Raw genomic sequence first — 18,886 nt, 5'->3', positions numbered from 1 at the left:
CACTTGATCCTTGTAAAACCTTAGAAGACATATTGTCTCCATTTTCCAGAAAAGCAGGTTGACTTGCTCAAGCTCAGGTGCCAGGTAAGTGACAGAGTCAAGAGTTGAACTTAGGTCCTCTTGCTACAAACCCCAAGCTTTTCCAGCTCTACCTGGTCTCCCCTTCTATAAGTGAAGGAGAAAAAAAATTGCTGTTTTTTTGCTTTAATCTTATAGGACAACCACTAGTGCATGAATGAAGGATATGTTTTGTAAAAAGGCTGTGTGTATGAGTGTGTGTGTGTGTATACAGGTGTGCATTGTACCTTCAAGGCAGCTCTTCTAGTACAATTTTTCTCGCATTGTTACTTCTGAGAATTGGCCATGCTAAAGAGTTTTACTCAACCGAGAATCTGCAATCCAGGGACAGTCTACTTTCTTTCTCATCCACATAGCAGGAGCACTAGAAAGGAAATCTTTTTCCCTTTTAATGGTTTGGGAAAGGGTACACACAGTGATCTGTGTGGAGAACACACTGGGGTTTGCTCTATGTGTCTGAGAGTAAACACTGAGAATGACTTAAAAGTTGCTACACGGGCATCTGCTCAAGAAGCCACCTGCATGCTGTACCAAGTCCTCTTACCACAGAGCTGTAATTCTGTTCACCAGTGCCCTATGCATGAACTAACCAAGTCCCAGAACAATGATTTCTTCATGCCCAAGGTGGTATAACTGGTAATCATTCCCCATCTCAAGGTCAATTGCAAAAATCTTTCCATGCCACACCAGATATTAAGCTTAACTTATTGGAAAGAAGCCTGTGAATTAAGGGCTGCACATTTCATCCCAAGTTAAGCCTGTTTCAACAGACTCTAATGTAATGGAAATATTTCAGAATATAGCGTCATTGTCAGTAGACAGTATCTTCTTGTTGGGCTTGCTAAATGTTGTCTCTATCATATAAATTTCCTGCTCAGAAAACTCTCAGGAGTCCTCATTCTCTAACTACCACAAAGAAAAGCAACTTCTTAGATCAGCATTGCTTGGTGGTTTCTAAGCCCCCTTCCAGCTGCATCTCCCACGACTCCCTACACTTAAGCACCACCAACCCAAGTCACTGTTTTCCTGAGTCCACCCAGCCCCTGCCCTCAGCCGAAAAGCCCTCCTGTCTATGTCTGCCTGTAAAATTCTACCAATTTTTCATGTTTTGTTTTGAACGTTTATTTATGATGCCAGTATGAATCCTCTTATAAATTCCTGGTTATTCTTAGGTAGCCTTTATCACATTTTGCTTTATTTTTTATTTTTATTTTTTTGGTGGCACTGGGGTTCCTGGAAACCCTTCTACCTCCAGGCTATACTCCCGGACCTATTTTATATTTTTATTTGGAAACAGGTAGCTTTTAAGCCAGCACGGCTGGCTCTGAACCTGCGCGATCCTCCTGTCTCTGCCTCCCAAGCGTGGAGATTACAAGCATGAGCCACCACGCCCAGCCATTTTGCTTTATTTTATAGCAGCTTTTGTGGTCTGTTTGTCTCTCTATCCAATTATCCAACGAGTGCTAATTATATCTTCATGTTGTCTTTGGTCTTGCTGGGAAGATAGACAATATAAAAAAATGCTCAGGGTAAGATGTGATAGGTACTTAGAGGGAGTGGAGCCAAGGCATCTAACGAGGGGTGTGTGTGTGTGTGTGTGTGTGTGTGTGTGTGTGCGCATCTGTGAGACAAATAGGGTTGGGGCTAGAAAGGCTTTCTTTTGCTTTATTTTGGAAGGGCATGTTTTTACTTTGTCTTATACAAGTTTGGTGCTTACTGAAATCAGAGCCTTTCTATGTGGGCAGCTTGTAATGTGTGGTGTGGAGTTAATAACCTGGACTCTCACCTGCAATGGGCTCCCTTTCCTTAAATCTCTTTGGACTAAGACTGTTGCTTCTGGTATTTTTCTGGGGCTTCTTTATGTGTGGAAAAGAAATCAATTAGATCTCACAACTTCTAAAAGCTTTCCTCTACCTGTTGGTCCTATCCCCTCTTCTAGGAGGGACAGGTCTCTGATCTAATTTCTAATCTTTTTAGAAATTTTAGCCTTGAGTTGACTCTTGTGCAGGATGAGAGGTTGGGTTTAATTCCATTCTTCTACATATGGATAACCAGTTTTCCCAGCACCATTTTTTAAAAAGTCTGTCTTTTCACGCAGGGCATGGTGGTGCACGCTTATAATCCCCGCGCTTGGGAGGCGGAGACAGGAGGATCGTGCTGGTTCTAAGCCTGTCTGGCTGGCTTAAGAGACCCTGTTTCCAAATAAAAATATAAAATGGGTCTGGGAGTGTAGCCGGAGGTAGAAGGACTTCCAGGAACCCCAGACCACCACCAAAAAAAAAAAAAAAAAAAAAAGTCTTTCTTTTCTTCAGCATATGTTTTTGGCCTCTTTGTCAAGGATCAACTGGCTATAGGTATTAGGGCTTCTGTACCTTCTATTCTATTCCATTCACCTTTGTGTCTGTTTTTGTGTCTGGTTTTTATTACGATAACTTTGCAGTGTAATTTGAAGTCAGATAGAGCAATGCCTCCCGCATGGTTTTTGTTGCTAAGAATTGCTTTGGCTATTCTGCATCTTTTGCTTTCCCATATGAATTTTAGGAGTGTTTTTTCTAGTTCTGTGAAGAATGATGTTTGGTACTTTACTGGAGATTTCATTGAATCTGTCATCCACTTTTTGTAGGATGGCCATTTTGATGTTTATTCTGCCTATCCAGGAACAAATGCTGAGTGCATGTATGGTTCTGTCACTCTGAACCTCACTATAACGTATGATTACAATGCACCAACTTTAAAAAAAAAGAATTTTTTCTCCCTATAGCACAGACACTCTTCCAGGCAGAGATTGTTCTAGAATATTTGGTGGACATAATTTATGTGAACACATGGGATACATTTATTACAGTAGGGCTGAAAGGCACGTGAGTGGAAGAATAGGCCTTTTTTCAAATGTGTAAGCTACACATAAGTTAGTCTTTAAAGTTTACAACCCTTCTATCATTATTTGTAGCCTTAAACAATCAAGAAAGATGCAGCCTCATTTAAGTCATTTGTTAGAAACTGCTTGAGTAGGTTAAACCTACTACGTAGGTGCCTCTGGGTAGATTAGATTTATGGCCCCCAAACATATCGGGTAAGCCTTGAAAAAGTTACCTCTAAAAATAAGTGATAAAACTCTCATTAGTGCAGCAGTAAGGTAAACTTTACCGTGGACGTTAATTTATTAAGTCATTAACATGTTAATTTTCATTGTATTTTCCTCTTTTTACTATTCTAAGAAGATGGACATGTTTTTGTGTTCTCCTTTCTCTGGAGCTCAAGTTATGAGAGAGAGGGTAGAGTTACCCAAAGATATTCTCTCTGGGCTTTGGGAATTTGATTCTCCAAATCTCCCTTGATTGAGGGGATTTGGTTTCTCTTTCCGGTTTATTTATTTATTTATTTATTTATTTATTTATTTTTGCAGTACTGGGGATGGAACCCAGAGGCATTCTACCTCCGAGTTACACCCGCAGCCCTATTTTTTATTCTTTATTTTGAAACAGGATCTCACTGTGTTGCAAAGGACCTCACTAAGTGGCTGAGGCTGTCCACGAACCACAATCCTCCTGTCTCAGCCTCCCGAATGCTGGGATTGCAAGTGTGCGCCATCACACCTGGCCCAAAGAGTGATGGGAGAAAATAATGTTCCAAAACTGAGAAGGTAGGAGTGGGCAGGAAGTTCTCACAGGGAAACGTCCCCGTTCCTTAGCAGCTGCCTTGAAGATCACTGCCTCCGAGTAGCACCCACAGCGATCGCTCCCAGGTTGGAGCCTTGGGTGCAAGGTTTCCCCGCCTTTGCCAAGACTCTATGGTCCAGGAAACAGTGGTGCTTCCCACCTTTCAGAAATGACACACACTTGGGAGCTAAGCCGCTGGGGTCCTCCTCCAATCTTCTAGAATGTACAAACTTTGTAAGGGCTGGGACAGAGAGAAAGGACACTGCTGAAAATGTGGAATTTAAATTCCCCACCTCTACCCCTTGCAATTGGCAGTTTGAAGTCAGACTTAACTTGATTTAGAAAACAAAGTAATGTAATAAGCCAAGTGTGGTAGAATAAAATTGTACCAGATACAACTGTTCACAAGAAACAAAACACTGGTGTGGAATGAACGGTCATCTATGAGCTGGGGAGTGTCTGTGGGACTCTGCCCAATTGCTTTTCCCATCTCTGCTATCCCTCTTTACAAAAACTCCATGCCAGGTTATTTTCAACGTCCTCTCAAATGCTACCGTTAGAGCCAAAGGGCCCTTGGAGGAGCTAGGCCATACCCTTGAGGGCCTCTGGGAATTATGGGCAGACCAAAGAAGCAGAGAAAAAGGAAAATGATACAAGAAGAAAAAGAAATGTGAAAAAAGAGAGTCAGGAGAGGAGAGAGAGCTAGTTACCTAAAGTAATGATGACCCTGTGAACAGGCAGAATAGAGGCACTGGTGTGGTAGATACTCTCGGGCCAAGCCAAAGGAAGATAGGCTCCTTCCTTTTCCTGTTTTCTCCATTTCTCTTCCTCTCTCTCTTTATTTGGTCAGCTTTTGCTCATCTAACACCCTCACCTGCCCCCAAGCAACAGACTCCTGTCCCTTAGTCCACTATCTTGGGAGGAGGCCATTAGGAGAATAGCTGGGGTAGAACCTCACCCAGACTTGAGTTCCAAATCTGTCTTTGCCAACTAGTGGTGTTATGTTTTGGGCACTGATATTCAGGAGTGTAGATCTGTGCCTCAGTCTAGGAGGGGCTGGGAAGTTGTACATGGCCAACACTACAAATTACCAATGCCTTGTTATTTTACCTCTCTAGTCCTTTGGATTGTAAAGACTTTTAGTCTTGACAAGACACTGGGGGAATTTGAGAGCTTTGAGGGAGAAGTTATAGGGCACTAGGGAGAACCTATCTAGATAATTTTACATTCATATTTGTAAGTCTCTCTCTCCTCTCCTCTCCTCTCCTCTCCTCTCCTCTCCTCTCCTCTCCTCTCCTCTCCTCTCCTCTCCTGTCTTCTCCTCTCCTTTCTTCTCCTCTCCTTTCTTCTCCCCCTTCTTCTCCCCCCCCCTTTCTATTTCCCTTTTTCTCTCTTCCAATAGTTCTCAATTTTCATTAAGCATTAGAATCACCTGAAGAATTTGTTGGAACAAATTCTAACCCATTGTGGTTTCTGTGGGGAAAGTGGAACAAATATCTTAGGTGATACTGATTTTGTTGCTCTAATAAACAGACTCCTTTTTTTTTTTGTTGTTGTTCTGGGTTCTGGGAATTGAACCTAGGGACATTCTTCCTCTGAGTTATACTCAAGCCCTTTAGAAATTTTTTTTTTTTGGGGAAGGTTAGAAACAGGGTTTTTCTAGGTTGCTGAGAATCTGTCTATGTTGCTGAGGCTGGTCTTGAACCTGCAATCCTCTCATCTTAGACTCCCAAGTACTGGGACCACAGAAGATCCACTGAACCTGTTTGTTCCCACAGAGAGGCCAAAGTGATTTGTTTAAAGCCCTGTTTTTATAATTTCACTTTCTGTCTAAAATCTGTTGGCTCCTCAGCAATTAGCAAGGCCCTCAGAACTTGTGAGACCCTGTTTCAAAAATAAAAAAAATAAAAGATAGGGCTAGGAGAGGAGTGTATCTCAAATGTAAATCACCCCTGAATTCAATCCTCAGTAACACACACACACACACACACACACACACACACACACACACACACACGTTGGTGGCTATCTATAGGACAGATTCTGAAGGTCAACCAATTTTTTTTTGTTTATTGACTAGGAGAAGGGCTTCTGCCATTAGGTCTTTTATTGGTATTAGGGGTCAATAAAAGGCTGAATCTTTGATTTTCCTTGAGTCCTTTCTCCATAACACCTCTGGAATGAGCTCAGGGATTTCCAGGCACGCAGGGGACAAGCATGAGGTGCATCGTTCCCCCCTCAAGGAGACAAGAGAAGTTGTCATTGTTCTGTCGTCCACTTTACCACATGCATTGCGTAAAATTCTGTCCACACCTTATAGATATCTTATTGCTCGCCCTACATGCAAGCAAACCGGCAATGCTCACGCTCTACCACCACCTTCCCTGTCTCCCAGCGTGCTGGTAGCAAGGTTTCTCTGTTTGAAGGATTGCTGGTTTCCCCAACTCAACCCTAGTCACTTAACTCCCCTTTAAGAAGCATACTCCCCTATGAGAGGTGGACCCCTGCCAGCCTGGGATGACACACTCAGATTCTCTCTCCTAGGATTTAAGGATGTGCGGGGACACTGACAGGCAGAGAGAAGCAGAGGTGTTGGGTCTTGTAACCTTTCCATGTGGGGACCAGTCCCAGGAGTTCCAGCTGCACCTCCTGCCTTGGGTTCTGCAAGCTACTCCACATCCTGTCCAAATCCCTTTTCCTACTTAAGCAAATTGGGTTTGGACTCCTGCTTATTGCAACCAAAATAACCTGTACTGAGCTACTCCCTGCCACCACGTGATGAAGTCCAGATTCCCAAACACAGTAGTGCAGCCCTTCACAATCTGCTGCCTGTGTCCTCTCCATCCTTCCCCTGCACGCCTTCTATCCTACTCTATTTGAGCCACGCTGAATTCCTTGCTAGCTCTGTCTACTCTTCAGGACTTGAACCTGGTGTGTTTTCTCTGCTTATAGCACTGTGCCTTATTCGACTTTATCAATGTAAGTGTGCCGTTTCTTCTAGGAAGCCCTCCCAGATACTCAATTTCTTCTCCCTATTGTTACAGCACCTTTAACACCTATTGTGGTGGCACTTACACTGACTTGGCAATGGCCTCTTGGCTTGTCTTCTCTCCTCCCTAGATGGTGAGCTCTGTGAGGGCAAAGAGTGGGATGTGGCCACTGTTGCATCTGGGTGTCTCATACCGTGCCTGGTATTTGGCAGGTACCCAGTAAATACTTGAGTGGATGGATGCTGTGTCTTCTTTATCATCAGTCCACCCAGCTGCAGATAACATTGCATAAGAAAAATAAAAATTACCCTGGCCTCAAGCTATAGGCTATGATTTGGAAGTATTCCCGAGGTCAAGAATCGGATATCTCCAAGGTTTGGGAATATCCTATTACTTTCATTGTATCTCCCCCCATCCCTTATTTAATGATTGTGCCAGAGTTTCTAATTAGAGAAAAGACCTCAGGCATTTATTGATTCAAATGTGCTGCATCACTAGGGAGATTTGGAGAATAAAACTAGAATTTAGCATATCAGAAATTCAATCCATCTGAGATCTCTCCAAGAGGTTTGCCCTTGGGTCATTTAGCACAGACTTTCATAGTCACTGAAAACTGTTGTCATGGTAATCATGGACCCTTTCATGAGTTTTGTACATGAGTAAATGAAGATACTGGAAACGGCCCAGAGGAATTTATACTCGGGTGTGCGTTTGTCTCAGTATTAACCCAATCATTGTTTTGAACACACATCTGCCCCAGGGCCGGTCCTCTTGGCTCTTGGTCCTGACAGGAATAAATAAACAACTGATCCCGTTTTAGTGTTTCAGCCTAGGAGGCAGTGGATGGCTGCCCTTTTGGTCTCATTTCAATAGGAAATTCCACATAGAAGGTTTAAAAGAGCAAAAGAAAAAAGGGTGGTTCTGTGAAGCAAATCTCTTCCTTCTATTTCATAGTACTAATGCTGCTGATTTTGAGACACTTGAATGCCCATAAAGGAAGCTTCATTTGTGGAGTGCACGGACCACTGACTATATCTACAGCCTACATTTTATGGTCCTTTATAAGCACACCTTAACTGGAGCCACCATCAAGCCAAACACCATGGATCCAAACATCCCAGTGTGCTCACGATATCCGAGTGTGAGATTTCCCATCTGCTAATTAGTCCCCAATATTCACACTTTCCCCTTTTTCTAGAACTAGAACCCCTGACTTTTAGTGAGGCATATGGGTGTTTGAAATCAAGACGGTTTTTCACTCTCCTTTACTGCTGACCGCTGGTATTTTAGTAGAAGCTCTATCTGGAGAGGAAATAGCTTTAGAGGAGTCCCTGTACACCCTCTTCATCATTTCTTACTGATTGTGAGTATGGATGGAGATGGGGCAGGCATTGTGGATTGTGAGTTGGGAGCCATGTCGAGAATGGCAGGATGAAGTCTGGGTCTCTGAAGCTTGTGGCGCTTCCATAACATGAGAGAGAGAGAAACACCTTCAGTCTTATGTAAGTGGTAATTATTTGGATTTTCAGTAATCTAATCTTGATAATGTCACCCAAAAGTGAAATTTAATTTACCTCTTTTCACTGAATGAGAGTGAGATCTCCTGGGTTTTTCTGTGAGACTTATCTTCTGATCCCAGGGCAAGCTGGAGGATGGGTAGATTTCTGGACTTTCGTATTAGCTGGACTGAATTTTCTGGTTTTCTGGTATGGGAAATTGAAACAGCATGCCCAGGGCAAGGAAATACTTATTTTAGCTTAGGCTTAGCCATAGGTACATGGTGTTGCCTGGTCTTTGTACATGTATCTTTTTTTTTTTTTTTAACTCAGGGGTATTCTACCTCTGAGCTACACTCCCAGTCCTTTTAATTTTTTATTTTTAAATAAGGTCTTCCTAAGTCACTAAGGGTCTCACTAATTTGCTGAGACTGGCCTCAAACCTGAGACCCTTCTGTCAGCTTCCCAAGGGTCACAGGAATGGGCCACAGGGTGTATGGCACATTTTAAGTTATTCTAGGCAGTGATACCACATAGATTGGTGGCGCACGCTTGTAATCCCAGTGCTTGGGAGGCTGAGACAGGAGGATCACACAGGTTCAAAGCCAGCCTCAGCGACTTAGTGAGGCTCTCAGCAACCTAGTGAGACTCTATTTCCAAATAAAATATAAAATAGTTCGGGAGTGTAGCCTGGAGGTAGAAAAGCCCCTGGGTTCCACTCCCAGTACCCTCCCCCCCCCACACACACACTCAGAACTCTTATCGCAAATGCTCTTTGAGGTAAAGCTGACGATGAATAAGACTCATCACTGTTCAGTCGGAGTGCAACCAACCAAGACAGAGGAGACAGAGACAAAAAAAAAACCACAAAATAAACACAACACCCTAAACAGAACAAAAGTACCTTCCATATTCTCTGAAAAAGGTATAATAACCTTCCACATAGGAGACATGACCTCATAACAGTGAGGATTTTTTATTTTACTTACTGAACTTGGGCCTTTTAATCTTCCTTGTCATTTCTTTATCTGAGTGTATTCCAGTAACCAGCAAAACTACATGAAGAAAAGAAAAAAAGTTTAAAACCTAGTTAACATAATTTCTTCTGAACACTTTTCTCTTTTGAGTCTCATATGTGCTTTGATAATGCACAATGTATCCTCCCTGATGGGACTCATTTTCCATTATATTCAGATTGGGTTAATGAGATACATAGTTTTTCACTTTAGAAAGGTCCTTTTTAGCGGGGCGTGGTGGCGCACGCTTGTAATCCCCGCGCTTGGGAGGCGGAGACAGGAGGATCGCTCAGGTTTGAAGCCAGCTATGCTGGCTTAAGAGACCGTTTCCAAATAAAAATATAAAAATAGGTCTGGGAATGTAGCCCGGAGGTAGAAGGGTTCTAGGAACCCAATTACCCTCCCCCCCCCAAAAAAAAAGTCCTTTCTAAAATAACCCTTGCATACTTGTTCTTTTTTTTGCCTTTAATTTCACCATACCATTCTTATAATCTCTATTTTCCAAATGAGAGAAGGTGAGTTTGGACAAGTCTACTCATTTACCTGGTCCCAGGAATGAAGGACAGAGGCAGAATCAGCACTCACCACCCCGTTGTGTTCTTTGCTCTGTTTGGCAGTGGCTTTCCAAATGGCCAATTTCCCAACAGCCAGAGGACTGCACATGCTGTGTGTGTGTGTGTGTGTGTGTGTGTGTGTGTGTGTGTGTGTGTGTGTGTGTATCTGCAAGTTAGAGTGAGAGAAAGTTGAGTGGAGGGCACATGTAAAAAGTCTCAGGACTCTGTCTGGGAAAGGAAGAAGAGAAGGAGGTTGGGGGAACAAAGGAGACTCATCATAAGTCTGAGAAGTGGCCCGAGTACGTCCTGGTGCTCCACTCTAGCAGGCCTGGTTCTGTGCCCTCCTCAGAAACAGGAGCAGAACCTCAAATATTATCTGGACACTGCTGTCCCCCAGAAAGCACAATGACGGTGAAGTGGGGAGTCCCTTATCCCTTTAAGGCCGCATTCCCAGATCCTTTTCATGAACATGACATGAATTTGAGCCTTATGTTTTTAAGAATAATGTTGATTATTTTTCTTCTCATTTCAAGAATAATAACCCTCCTTACAGAAATATGTAAAAAGCACAAAAGCCAGTACAGAAAATATGGATGAACACAAAAGTATAATATTTTTAGTCTTTATGTATATATGTTCATATGGATACTTTAAAATAAACATTTGATCAAACACATACTGTTTATAACATTATAACTTGTTTCAACTTAAGACTATATACCCACATTTTTTCTTGTCATTAAATGTCCTTCCCCCTATGGTTTCAGCTGCCTTCACAGTATTGCATCATATGGATGTACAGTCATTTTGCCAGCCCTCCATTAATAAGTAGCGTCATAGTTGCACAGATTTGTAATTATTTTCTTAAAATTAATTTCCAAATAGAATTTCTTACCTGAAATTTATGGCCACTTGAATCTTTGATGCAGATTGTAATAATTTCTCATAGCCATTTTTTAAAAATAACAATGTATGTTCACTTCTCCATCCCTACACTAATTCTACCCAGGCAGAAAACAGCACTTTTTCACAGTGCTAGGCAACTCTCCTTCCTTCTTCCTCTCCCTCCAGACACTCTTCCACCTCACCCACCCCAAAGAACACTGCTTTAACTTACCTCTATCTTAGCTACTTTTCTAGGAAACTCCCTTTTGGGCTGGAATTGGGACTCTGGGGATGAACTTGAGGAAATACAGTAATCAGAATAGGCACTTGACCTCCTAGTTTGTGGTTTTTAAAACTTTTTGTGGCCAGGCGTGGTGGCGCACGCTTGTAATCCCCGCGCTTGGGAGGCGGAGACAGGAGGATCGCGCAGGTTCAAAGCCAGCCGTGCTGGCTTAAGAGACCCTGTTTCCAAATAAAAAAATATAAAATAGGTCTGGGAGTATAGCCCGGAGGTAAAAGGGCTTCCAGGAACCCCAGTACCACCAAAAAAATAAATAAATAAAATTTTTTTGTGTGTGGTATTAGGGATGGAATCCAATGGTATTCTATCTCTGAGCTACACCCCCAGCCCTATTTTATTCTTTTTTTTTAAATTTTGAAACAGGGTCTCACTAGTTTGCAGATGGCCTCACTAAATTGCTGAGGCTGGTATTGAACCTGTAATCCTCCTGTCTTAGCCTCCCAAGTATTGGGATTACAAGCATGTGTCACCACGCCCGGCATGTGTTTGTTTTTTAATAGAACACAGATGCTCAACCTAGGTATAAATGGACTTAGAAATTCTTGAATTAGCAGAATTTAAAGGAAAAGGTGATAATGTCACCAAATGTTTAAGAAAATTTCGTATTTATGTATGATTATCTTACTACTATAGAATAAATGTTTATGTTCCCCCCCCAAAAAAAAATTCACAGGTTGTAAACCCAACCTCCAAAGTGATGGTACTAGAAGGTAGAGCCTTTGGCAGGTGATTAGGTCATGAAGGTGGAGGCATCATTGAATAGAATTAGTGCTCTTATAAAAGAGGCCCCAGAAAGCTGTCTTGTCTCTCACGTCATGTAAGGGCACAGTAAAATGTTGGCTGTTATGAACCATCCTGGGGATATTCTACCTCTGAACTCTATCTCCAGCTCCAGTTTTTAATGTATATTTTGAAACAGGGTCCTGCTAAGTTGCTAAGGCTGGCCTCAAACCTGTGACCCTCCTACCTTAGCCTCCCAAGTACAGGGATTTTAGGCACGTGCTATCAGACTTGGCTAAATTTCTAGTTTTTTATTAGTCACTCAGTCTACGGAAGTTTGTTATAGCAGCCAAAACAGACTAAGACACTAACTAATCTGTACCAATGATGCACCACTAAATCATCCCTAGTTTTGACTGTGAGCACTAGTTGAGTTGTGGGCAGCTGACATACCATGTCCTACAAGAACAAAACCATAAAAGAAAAGTGAGTGAGAACCAAATGTCCAGCCAAGGAGAATGAAGGCTGACATTTTCTAGGTGTTATTTACTTCTGGGGTTTGGGTGGGTGTGAGTGTCCTGGAGGTCTAATTTTTATAGTAGTCTCTGTGCCATTTAATTCTGTACAAAGACCACATTTTCATTTTAAGTGCAAAAATAAATATGCATAATCCTATGGTATTTTTTAAACAAGTGCTATAAATAAGTATAAAGAAAAAATTGAGCCAATGAATTAGAAGGAGCAAGTGAAATAAAAAATTTGAGTATCAATTCTTGGGGAAAACCAAATACTGCCCTGCTGGGCCCGTATGCCTTTGGCGAGTGGTTTATAAGTCTTGGTATCAGTAGAACTATAAATATTTCAGTAAGACCACCCCATCATTTGTTTAGTCACCCAAGACCCTCCAGGCTGAAAACATGTATAGCTGGTTCTGTTTAACAGTAGTGGTTAACAAAGTCATTTCTGTGACTGGTTCACACAAGCCGTCCTCTCAGTTTATATGCTTGTTAATTAAGGCTCCCTGGGAACCGCTCCTCCCAGAAAGGGCTGGTCAATAAGGCTTGCAGATGTGCTGGTGCCCTGGCTCAAGTCTTGGCTTATCATCAGTGAGACCTCCCTTGCTCCCTTAGAGATGAAGGGTTGAACGTGGCTGAGAGAAACATCAGTCTTCTACTTGTTTTCCCGGGAAGCCTAGCAGAGCACCAAGATAGACAGCTGGTGTCCACTTCCACATACAAATTGCAGATAGATCAGTCCCTTTTGCAAAAGTAGTTAATTATCTGGCCACTGAGACCATTCATGTCTACCAACTATGAGGAAATTAAGTCTGGAAGCCAAAGTTCCAAGGTGATCATGATTTACCAACACTGTGGCAATGTTTCAGTATTGTGCAGAGCCCAGTGATCCAGTTTTGGATAACAAAAAAGGTTCTTATCTTTCCTTAGTAGTACATGAATTTCAAGGAAATTAAATATTGAAATTACTTTTTCTAAGAAAAAAATTCCACTATTTTAGTCCTCTCTTCCTCTTGGGCATGACAGTAAGTACAGTTAAAGCATCTGAGGTGTAATTATTTTTAAGCCCAATTTTAAAAACTGAAGGAAAATTCCAATGAATAAGCTGGAAGTAATGTTCCATCTCATTAATGATTCAAAATGCAAGCTGAAACAAAAAGAGGGGATGTTTTCCTACATCACGTCAATAAACATAGAACATAAGATTATACTTAATCCTGGCAGGGATTTGAGGCTAGAGAATTTCGGTACACTGTTCGTGAAGGTGGAGTTGTTCTGGGAAGCAATTTACTAATAGGTTTCAAGAACCTTAATGTTTATATTCTTTGACCTAGAAAATATACTACTAGGAATACATCCAAAGTTATAATCATTGAAATAGACAAAGATTTATGCAAAAAATGCTCATGATAGCATTTCTAATGGCAATCTGGAAATAATGAAATGTTGGAAGTGACCCAACAATAGGGGAAATCCTAAGCACTTATTACAAATGAGGTGTGGAAGAATATTAAATTAAATTATCTGTGAAGTATTCACCTCTAACCTTTAGAATGGTTCTTACATAGTTAAAATGTATGCAGAAAAGTAACTGGAACAAATATACCCAATGTTAATAATGGTAGAATTAGGACTTTTATTTTATATTTTCTATATTTTACTTTTTATATTTCTTATACATAAAATGCATATTTTGCATAAAATATGTTTCTTTCATAATTAGAAAAACAATATAGTTAAATTAATTTTATATTTGGTTGTATTGAAATCATATAGACTTGTAAAAGTAAAAAAGTCTTTCTAAAATTATTGGCACTATTAATCTGTGTTTATTTTCTCTAGTTTCATGTAAGTAATTAATCATAACCTACTTTCAAGAAAAGACATAAAGTGTCATAAAATCTAATCAATAACCAAATCAGTACTTAGTGAATATTTATATACCTAGAAATTTTATAGAGAAGCCTCACTGTATTTCATAAAATTGTTAGATTTTTTAAAGACCCCCTCAGTCTACTAACATAGTGTTCACAGTGTCTTCTTGAAAACTGATTTATAAAGCAGATAATTTTAAAAGTTAAAATTTCCCTAATACTTTTAATTGGGGATTATATATTCATGGAGACATCTAGTATCAAATAAATCAAAACATCTAGTATCAAGTAAACAAAATCAAAAGTGTGACAGCTTTATTTGCTACAATCACATAAAACATAAAATTATACTTCAGCATCATAGACTATTAAACTTGGGAGGAGCTTTGGTGATCATTCTTTGTTTCATAGAAAGAAAACCAAGGTCAAGGTTAAGACCTCGATCACTGCTCAGATCAATGTCAAGAAGACTTTTATTTCTTTTATTTATTTTAGTAGTATTATAGTTTCAGGTCTTATATTTAATCTTAATTCATTTTGAGTTGATTTTTTGTATATAATGTGAGATGAGAGTCTAATTTCATAGTTTTGCATATGGACATCCAATTTCCCCAACATCATTCATTTAGGTAATTATCTTTTCCCTATTGTATGTTCTTGGCATCCTTATTGAAGACCAACTAGCAATAAATGCATACATTTGATTTTGGGCTCTCTGCTATGCTCCTCGGGTTTGTATGTCTGTTATTATACCAATACCATTCTTTTTTGATTGGTATAGCTTTGAAGTATTTTTTAAAATCAGGTATTGTGATACATTCAGTTTTGTTATTTGTGCTCAAGAGTGCTTTGGTTATTTGGGGTCTTTTGTGGTTCCACACAAATTTCAGAGCTGAGTGTGGTGGCACACACCTATAATCTCAGTACATTGGGGGCCAAGACAGGAGATTCACAGGTTCAAAAACAGCCTCAGCAAGTAGTGAGACTCTCATCAACCTAGAATTCCTCCCTTCCTTCCTTCCTTCCTTCCTTCCTTCCTTCCTTCCTTCCTTCCTTCCTTCCTTCCTTCTTTCCTTCCTTCTTTCTTTTTTTCTTTCTTCCTTTCTTTCTTTTTCTTTTTTTGGCTTAAACAACAAAAATTTATTTTCTCACAGTTTGGAACACTGGAAGTCCAGGGTCAAGGCATTAGCGGGTTTGGTTTCTCCTAAGGCTTCTCTCAGGTGGCAGATGTCTATCTTCTTGTTCTGTCCTTGTGTCATGGGGTGATAGGTTCATTCTGTACCTTAGGAACTCAGAATCTAAGGGATCCTTGGCAGAAAAGAATTTCAGTATGCTCCAGTCAGAGACAAAGACAGAGGTTTATTTAGGAAAGTAGGGAATACACATTCAAGGGGGAACATGGGCCATCTCAAGAGGAAGAAAGCTGACCCTGTTTCAAAAAAAGGGGGGCTGGGGATATAGCTCAGAAGTGAAAAGCCGCTGGGTTTAATCCACAGTGTTACAAAAAAATTCAGGATCATTTTTCTATTTCTATGAAAAACGTCATTGGAATTTCAATACTGTATTGATTTTGTAGATTAGTATGGGTAGTATGGACATTTCAACAATGTTAATTTTTCCAATCTATGAACATGGGTTATCTTTCCATTTCTTTGTGTCCTTTTCATTTTCTTTCATCAATGTTTTATAATGTAGTGTACAGATCTTTCAACTCCATGGTTAAATTTATTCTTAAATATTTTTCTTGATGATATTACAAATGAAATTATTATAAATTTCTTTTTCATCTAGTTCATTGCTATTTTTAGAAAAACTACTTATTTTTGTATGTTAATTCTGTGTCCTATAGGTTTACTATGTCCATTTATTAGTTCTAACAGCTTTTTAATATAGTCTTTAGGAATTTCTATATATAACATGTTATCTGCACACAGAGACCATTTTACTTTTTCATTTCCAATTTGATGCCTTTTATTTTATTTTCTAATTGCTCTAAGACTTTTAGTACTATGTTGAATAGAAGTGAGGCCCTCTGCAACTCAATGAGACCTTGTTTCAAAATAAAGAATAGCAACAACAAAAAAGAGCTGGGGGGGTGTAGCTTGGAGGTAGCATGCTCCGGGGTTAAATCCCTATAGTAATGTAAGAGAGAGAGAGAGAGAGAGAGAGAGAGAGAGAGAGAGAGAGAGGTGAGAATGAAAATGAAAGCTACTAACTTGTATATTAGTATAAAAAAGTTGCTTCTAAAATAAGAAAAGTGGAAATGAAGAAACCCTCCCAAGGCAAATGTTCTCTTGTTTACTAACAAGCCAGGTATATAAAGCAATTGTGGAAGCAATGCTGGGATGGTTGGTCCTTGGACCTTGCATGTCTGATGACAAGAGCAATTATGGGGCTAGGGATCCTGGTCAAATCCCCAGCCATCTCTCAGGGCTTCTCACAACTATCACACAGAAGTCAGAGGATAATGAATGCCACTGAGGTTAAGAAGTGTCTTTATCTTTGGCTCCAGAAGAGGGAGTCTAGCTAGAACAAGTGGTTTGAATAAAACTACTCTAAGTTTTTGGCAGCTGCTTCACATAGGGCTGGGAAATTAATAGCTCAACTATATAATTTATAGAAGAACAAACAGGAGGTCCCGAGAGGAAGAGTAACTTGCCAATATTCGCAAGTCAACGGTGGAGTCAGGACTAGAACCCATATCCTCCCATGACTCCCACTCCAGTGCTCAGTCGGCCAGGCTGAGATTCCCCTTGTCTTTCCAGCTATGTTACCTCTTTCTCTTCCAGCCCTCAGTTCTGCTGTGTGGACTTTCTATGAACAGACCTAGAACAGTCTCATTACTGAATGGGTTCGGTTTTGTCTCCTCACTCATATGTTGAAGTCAACCCCCATTTCCTCCAAACGTGACCTGATTTGGATATAGGCTCTCTGCAGAGGTGGGTAGTTACATTAGAATGAGGTCATGCTGGAGTGGAATTGACCCCTGTTCTGATACGACTGGTGTCATTATACAAAGTGAATGTTTGGAGGTAATGATAACACAGGGAGAATGTCACATGAGGAAGAAGGAGGAGATTTAGCATCTCCAAGCCAAAGAACACCAAAGATTGTTAACAAACTGGAAAGAGGAATGGGACAGTTTCTCCCTCAGGACCCGTGAAGGAACCAACCTTGATGACACCTTGATTTTGGACTTTTAGCCTCCCCAACGGGAAGAGAATAGATTTTTGTTGTCCTAAGCCACCCAGTTTATGGCATTTTGTCACAGACCCCCTTAGCAAACTAAGATAAACTATTTTAAAGGCCACTGTTTCAAAGTGTTTTGCTGGTTTACTTTACTTGACAAGACCACAGACAGAGGGGTCAAAGTCAGAAGATTATTGCCCCTGGACCTAACCCTAAACCCACCAGCAGTTTCTCTATTCTAGAAGACCTGATGTTTCTTTAAGGCCTATCTGAAGTTGTCTTCTTTGGCAATAACAGATAAATCTGATGCCAGGCATGGTGGCACATGCTTGTAATCCCAGTACTTGGAAGGCTGAGAAAGGAGATGTCCAGTTTGAGGATGGCCTTGGCTACTTAGTGAGGCTCTCCACAATTTGGTAACAATTTGTTTCAAAGTAAAGAATAAAAAATAGGGCTGGGGGTATAGCTCAGAGGTAAAATGCCCCTGGGTCCCATCCCCACTACCACAGTCAAAAGATAATAACAAAGCATCTGAACCATTTCATCTCTTAAACTACGAATCTACAAAGATCTAAGTCAAGCCACGTCAGTGATAAGAATTTGAGTTGTGGTAAATTAAGAAACAAGAAGATCTGTATATTTGGGTTGAATTTAGAATGTTCCCCCAGCCCTCATGGAAACAAGGCAGCAATGTCAGAAGCTGAGCTTGGTTGCTGGGGAAGGACCCTGGGGCTGTGGCCTTGGGTTACAGAAGGTCTCCTCCCCTTGCTTGCTGTCTGCTTCCAGCCCGGTGATAAGATATGTGAGCAGAGTCCATGTGCTCTTCTCTCTATGCTGTCTGTTGTCATGCCCTGAGACCCACAGGCCCGGCCTCACATGAACTGAACCCAGAATCTCCAAGAAACTGAGCAGATAAATCTTCCTTTCTCTTAATTGTGTGATTAGGTCTTTTGGATGATAGCAGTGAGCATGCTGACTGCGACAAACTCTAACTTCAGAATCTTCTGCAAATATACTATATCTCAAATATTTGCTTATCTCTAAAGAATAGTCACCAATGCATACATGTAACATGCAATATGTAAAAACATGTACATGTGATACACATATTTGCTTTTTGTAAAAATGTGTCTATGCCCACATCCTGAATTTGATCTACCTTTAACATTCTCTTCACTTAAACTTCTGTGTACAATGTTTATCATAAAAATAAATAGTTATTGTTTATGTGCTCTGTCTTGGTTTAAAACTTGTCTTGGCCAGATTCTTTAGACCTTAGGAAAATGTTAAAAGGGGATCCAGATACACATTTAAAAGTACTTACCAAGGAACATTTCAATAACAGATGCCTTCATAGTGAAAACAACAATCCCCATAAATATCACAATGGAGGCCTGGAGAGAAAGGAACAATAACATCATCATCTCTCAGCCGGGAGTTCTGAACTGGATGCATGGAAGCTGGGGAGAAAGGCTATATCATTTTGCATTGGCCTCTGGACCTTGGGATGCGGAGCTTCAACTTTCTCTCTTTCTTTCTTTCTTTCTTTCTTTCTTTCTTTCTTTCTCTCTCTCTCTCTCTTTTCTTTCTTTTCTTTTCTTTCTGTTAT

At 40.6% G+C, this 18,886-nt stretch overlaps 1 protein-coding gene across 12 annotated transcripts in view; it reads right to left on the bottom strand.

Annotated features, from left to right (window-relative positions):
• VIT (vitrin) overlaps positions 1-18,653 on the bottom strand; it is a gene marked incomplete at both ends in the record, with an annotated part of 97,762 nt that extends 79,109 nt beyond the window's left edge. For 11 of the 12 annotated variants that reach the window (XM_080712025.1, XM_080712029.1, XM_080712032.1 and 8 more), the window contains 2 exons: positions 9,213-9,278; positions 18,602-18,653. In XM_080712025.1, the coding sequence (XP_080568151.1) occupies positions 9,213-9,278; positions 18,602-18,653 (118 nt within the window). The remainder of the gene's footprint in view (positions 1-9,212; positions 9,279-18,601) is intronic. The other variant, XM_080712035.1, reaches the window with a different exon arrangement.
• Positions 18,654-18,886: the final 233 nt, after the last annotated feature.

Source organism: Muscardinus avellanarius (genome assembly GCF_963383645.1).
Source record: "Muscardinus avellanarius genome assembly, chromosome: 15".
Taxonomy (NCBI): domain Eukaryota; kingdom Metazoa; phylum Chordata; class Mammalia; order Rodentia; family Gliridae; genus Muscardinus; species Muscardinus avellanarius.
Note: the sequence above shows the minus strand (reverse complement) of the source record. Positions and strands in the feature narration are given on the sequence as shown.